General features: G+C 49.8%; 1 protein-coding gene across 1 annotated transcript; it reads right to left on the reverse strand.

Annotated features, from left to right (window-relative positions):
• Nucleotides 1-1,948: 1,948 nt before the first annotated feature.
• On the reverse strand, nucleotides 1,949-5,787 carry LOC134036778 (ephrin type-B receptor 1-A-like). The gene is made up of 3 exons (XM_062481861.1): nucleotides 5,767-5,787; nucleotides 3,207-3,401; nucleotides 1,949-2,729 (listed from the first exon to the last, which is right to left on the reverse strand). Exons 1-3 carry the CDS (start codon nucleotides 5,779-5,781, stop codon nucleotides 2,571-2,573), a joined length of 369 nt encoding a protein of 122 aa, XP_062337845.1. The 5' UTR covers nucleotides 5,782-5,787; the 3' UTR covers nucleotides 1,949-2,570.
• Nucleotides 5,788-5,793: the final 6 nt, after the last annotated feature.

The raw sequence follows: 5,793 nt of genomic DNA on the forward strand, positions 1-5,793 counted from the left end.
GGCTTTCAATTTCGAGGGGTTCTGGATTGCTTGTGTCTAGACGAACACCTTTGAAAGTGTGTGGAACATGCATGACAGGTGAAGAGGGTCTGAGGTCCTATAACGTTGATGCTATGGCAGTGAAATGAATATCAGTATGAATCTCTCACACACCCTAGGATTCTCTCTGTGTCATGGTAACTGCTCCAAATCATAGCTTCACTTGTCTTTGTGTTTGATATAAATACCTTTATGTCACACTTTATGTATCCGCAACAATCGTAGATACGTACCTTATGACTTGGGCCTGCAGGTGTAGACAACCCTCTCTATTCTGGACTGTTCCAAACACTCCAACACAAACAACAAGGAAAAAAAGAAAGGCATCTGTACAAGTAAGTGCTAACCAGCAAGATACAGCTTGGATACACACCCACGTTTAACACCGTTTTTTTTTTTTCTTCTTTTTTTCTTCTTCTCTACAACATTTTTACATCGACATCTACGACAACAGTCCTTTGTACATGGTCTTTTGTACGGTTTCTTCCAGGTGAGAGTTCGTTGACGTTGTTTCCTCAGGCCCCCGAGGGAAGTGAGGTGAGCAATGGAACAGGGTCGGGGCTGACCTCGGAGGGATAGGGGCGCTCTAGGAACGACACATTGTCTGCGTCCATTACAATCCTGCCAATAAACACGTATTTTGCAAAAAAATGCAAGCAGAGACAGTTTTGTACAATTGAGTATTCATATGTGCCACCTTCAATATGAAGATTTATTCTAAAGATATATATATTTAGTAAGAGATGTACATATTATATTATTCTCAGAATCTGGGGGAGGCTGTTTGGGAGGTCCTTTAGCAGGGCCTCACACCCAGATATCCCCAGGTAGTGTTGAAGTTAAAAGGAACAAGGAGAGAGCCTTGTCTCTTGGGTGGGAAAATAATGGCAAAGAATTTGAACAATGGAAACAGTTTTCCAAGAGTCCATGAGTCCAAAAACTGTTCAGGCTGAGATACCACCCAAATCTGCTCTGTATGTGTGTCTATCTTTGTTTCTTTCTCAAAAAGTTCATTTTCCCAGGTAGCTCTGCCAAGGTCAAGCTATTCTAACTCAAGTCAAGGCTTCTTCCAACTACACATCAGACATGCTCATCTAAAACACTGGGTATCCTTATAAAATCGACTCAAATCATAAAAAGCCCATAAAAGAATCAAGTCGGATATTCTCTGAGACTGTGGAGGTGCCTGTGCTATGGGGGTAGATTGGGGCGAGTGGGGGGGTTAGGTGAGGGATTTAAACACATCTGAAAGTCCCTCGTCCCGGCAGAGACGAGGGCCCCAGGTCCAGATAAGAGATGAGCACATGACAAGTGGAGTCTCAACGCTGCCCTCCAGAAGAGCCACGACAGCAGTGGATGATGGTCAGTCTGGTCTCGCGGGGTGCGGCGTTGGATTAGATTAGGATGATGGTCTCGACCCTGGTGCGTTCCGAGGGGTCGGGGGTCATTCGGGGGCTGCTGCTGCGGTCGTCGTTGTTTGTTGTTCTCCGAATGCTGCTCGCCTCGCAGAACAGCGCCCCCTGTAGTCATGCCATGGCAGTGGGCGACTGGCTCATGTGCACCCGCATGGACTGGACATTGCTGAGGATCTTCTTCTGGTGGCCGGCCAGGGTCACACCTATCCTCAGCAGGGTCTCTGATGGGAGGGAGGGAGAGAGGGACAACGACGGAAAGAGGAAGAGCGGTGGGTCGAGCAAGATGGAGAGAGAGAGAGAGAGAGAGAGAGAGAGAGAGAGAGAGAGAGAGAGATGAGAGAGAGAGAGAGAGAGATGAGAGAGAGAGAGAGAGAGAGAGAGAGGAAAAAAGGGAGGGGAAAATGAGAGAGGGGTGCAGAGGGAGGTACAGTGAGAAAAGGGAAGAGAGGGAGGTCGAGAGAGACAGAGGAGAGAGAGAGAGAGACAGAGGAGAGAGAGAGAGAGAGAGAGAGAGAGAGAGAGAGAGAGAGAGAGAGAGAGAGAGAGAGAGAGAGAGAGAGAGAGAGAGAGAGAGAGAGAGAGAGAGAGAGAGAGAATGAGGGACGGCGAGTGACAAAATGAGAGAAAGTGGAAGAGTGGGTGAAAGAACACGGAGAAAGAGAGAGACAGAACAAAGGCGGTCGTATGAAGACAGTGAAAACAATTCCCAGAATGGAAATCTAAAACCCTTTTAAGGAAGAGATTTTTTCAGACCAATACTGGCCGTGAATGAGACAGTAAAACGGACACATTTTCTCTTCATTTGATTAATCATGTGGCGATGAAGGCTGGGGTGTGGAGTAAACGGTGGACTCATGCTGCTAAATCCTAGACTCGGATCAGAACAGCATCCACGGAGAGATGTGGATGTTAATGACGCCCGAGAGAAGCTCGAGCCCAACTAATCTGAAGCGTCGTCATGTTACAGTGGGTGCATGTGTGTGGGTGTGCCTTTCTGTGTGCGTGTGAGCGCGTGCCTAGGTGTGCTCACCGTAGGCAACGCGCGCGTCCGTCTGAGTAGGCTCGTGCATTCATGCGTGTCAAAGCGTGCGTGTGCGAGGGGCGTGTGCGCGTGACTCACTCGGAGGTCATCTGGGTCACGAGCTGCAGGGAGGTGAAGCCCGAGTTGAGGAAGTTGTCTCTGTACTGAGTCATCTTAATGGCGGCCAGCCACTCCTCACAGAGCCGAAGCTGCTGAAGTCTGGGAGGGAGCGGTCCAGGAGAGGCTGGGAGGGGCTGCACAGGAGGGGGGGGGGGGGGGGGGACTTATCAAATATTGAGCGAGGAAGTGTGCGTTGTAGTGCTGTATGTGCGTCGTGCGTGTGTGTGTTCTTGCGTATACAGTTTTGGGCGAGTGCGTCTTTGTCATTGGCTGTATTGTTTACTGCGAGTGTTTTTTCTCTTTTGTGTAGGAATGAATGCCCTGGATGTTTGCATGCATGCGTGTGTGGGCATGTGTGAGTGTGTGTATGTACTGTATGTGGTGTTGTTTCTGTGTGTGCGTTGGTGTGTGTGTGTGTGTGTGTGATGTTTGATGTGTACGGTTTAGTGCGTGTGTGTTCTTTCTGACAGCAGGCATGAATGGCGGGGGGTTAGGTTTGATGCAACACACAGTAACAAATTCATGTTTATTTGATAGCAGAGCACAAGTGCGTACGTGAAGTCTGTGTGAAGGTGTGTTGTATGTGTGCGTGTGTGTGTGTGTGTACGTACATGGCAGGGATGTTGGCCATGGTCTTCAGGGAGGTGGGGTTGCGTATCATCTTGTCCAGAGTGTTGACGATGTCGGCGAAGCGAGGCCGAGCGTTGCGGGTCCTTCTGCCAGCAGTCCAGCATGAGCTGGTGCAGGGCGGAGGGGCAGTCCATGGGGGGGGGCAGCCTGTAGTCCTGCTCAATGGCGTTGATGACCTAAGGGCAAAAGGAAGGGGGGGGATAAATCACTGCTAGAAATAGGGAGATTCTTTTTTGGGGGGCGGCAATTGGAACTGAAATATGATCTTGGGTACCGTAGCACACAACTTTTTTTGTTTCACGAAAAAAAGAATCTAGAAACTTGGTTGCCTCATTAAAACTCACTCGACAAAAGAACTATGCTAATGCGCTGACAGAAAGAAATGGCCGAGGGGCATACTCCGTAATCATAGTGAGGTGCTTGTTAATAAACACTGCAGTCACAGTGCAGTTCGGCGTGCAGCGTTGTAAAAAAGAGGTCCGTTGTGTTGTGGCATCTTCTCAGGCGGTCAGCGTGTCACCAACCAAGTCTGTTTGTCTCCTGCGGTTTAATAGTGTGTGACAGAGTGGTTTGTGAGTGAGTGACTCCTTCAGTGTCTTTAAAGCCCACTCACTTTCTCTTCTCCTCCCTCCCTCCATCCCCCCCCCTCCCTCCCCTCCCTCCCCTCCCCGCCTCTCTCTTCTCCTCTCTCTCTCTCTCTCTCTCTCTCTGTCCTGTGCTCTGTCTCTCTCTCTCCATCTATCTCTCCGGTGTTCCCCAGAGACTATCGCAACCCTTACTCTCCACGACAGCCAATCACGTATGCCTGTCTTGACTTCAGCCAATCGTATGTCCGTATCCAGGAGAAAAAGGGGCCTGTCAGGGCATGGTAAAGGAAGGGTTTATGTCCGTGGGAGGGAGGGAGGGAGGGGGGAGGGGGGGAGGGGGGGGGGATATCCGGGAATGGGCTGATTGCATATAATTAACACCTCAAAAGGCAGACACTTGACACTTGTACCCGTGAGTCATCAGAGCCCGCTGAGGTCTCTGATTGGTGAGAAGCCGAGAAAGGGGAACGGCGGCCGTCGTGACTTGAGTCACGGACTGTCTGTTTGGACGTTCGCTCAGCCTCGAACCAGACGTGGGCTGCACTGACTCTGAGCTGCCTCTTGTGTGTGTGTGTGTGTGTTGTCCACCAACCAGACGAGGACAAAGGAAAGCGCAGATTCGCTCGAAACGTATCGAGTGAGGGATCCATAATCTCCTCCGTATTGTTTGTCCACGGCGCAGGGTGAATAGACAGATCAAGGTCTTTGCTTCCCAGAATGATACTATCATCACAAAATGGCCCCAGCTGAGGGGAGATCCCACCTCAGAGATGAGTGCAATTCAGCAGAATGATGATAAATGTGGTGCCCATCGGCAGGTGTGTGTTTTTGTGAGCGGTGCACTGGGATGTGTGTGCATGTGTGTACGTTCATAAAAATGCAAATGCCGTGTTGGTGTGTGTGTGTATGGGGGGGGGGGGGGGAGATGTGTCTTCGCAAGTTGTTCTTTGCCAAATATTATCTGTGTGTGTGTGTGGTCCATGTGTGTGAGCTAGCAGTGCCCAGACCCCCCCCCCCCCCCTGTGTGTAGTGTCCCACTAGGCAGTGCGTGCTGGCCCACAGAGGCAACATCTGCTGAGTTGGAGGGAGAACGAGAGAGAGAGAGAGAGAGAGAGAGAGAGAGAGAGAGAGAGAGAGAGAGAGAGAGAGAGAGTGAGAGGAGAGAGAGAGAGAGAGAGAGAGAGAGAGAGAGAGAGAGAGAGAGAGAGAGAAAGAAAGAAAGAAAGAAAGAAAGAAGAAAAAAGAGAGGGAGAGAGAGAGGGGTGCAGAGAGAGAGACAGCAGAGCGATAGAGGGAGAGAGAGAGAGAGAGAGAGAGAGAGAGAGTAGAGAGAGAGAGAGAGAGAGATGAGAGAGAGAGAGAGAGAGAGAGAGAGAGAGAGTGAAGAGAGAGAAGAAGAGAGAGAAGAGAGAAAGAGAGAAGAGAAAGGGAGAGGGAGGGAGAGAGAGGGAGAGAGGGGTGCAGAGACACAGAGAGAGAGACAGCAGAGAGATAGAGGGATGAGAGAGAGAGGGAGAGACTCCAGCAAGGCTGTTTGGCAGGAGGAGCACTAGGGAGATGGAGGCCATAGTTGCAGGATCAGATCCAATGAGTTGAGTGTGTGTGTGTGTGTGCTTTCTTGCTGTGCATATGTGGTGTGTTGTGTGTGTGTGTGTGGACTCCATCCAGCTGACGTAGAGAACGTGGAGGGCCACCTAGAAAAAGCTCAGAGGGAACACAAAGACACATTTCCGAATGTCCCATTCAAGGACATTTGACTACCATCGAATACAAATACAGACTGAACAAAAATGGCTAAAATCCTGCAGAAAAACAATAGATTTACTTTAGTAGGATGAACTACTATTTTATCTATTATAATTCAAATCCAACCCACACCACTTACAGTAAGTGGATATTGGCGTGAAGCATGTGTGAAGCATGTGTGAAGCATGTGTGAAGCGTGTGGACTTACATCCTGGTTGCTCATGTCCCAGTAGGG

Source organism: Osmerus eperlanus, chromosome 16 (assembly GCF_963692335.1).
Source record: "Osmerus eperlanus chromosome 16, fOsmEpe2.1, whole genome shotgun sequence".
Taxonomy (NCBI): Eukaryota; Metazoa; Chordata; class Actinopteri; order Osmeriformes; family Osmeridae; genus Osmerus; species Osmerus eperlanus.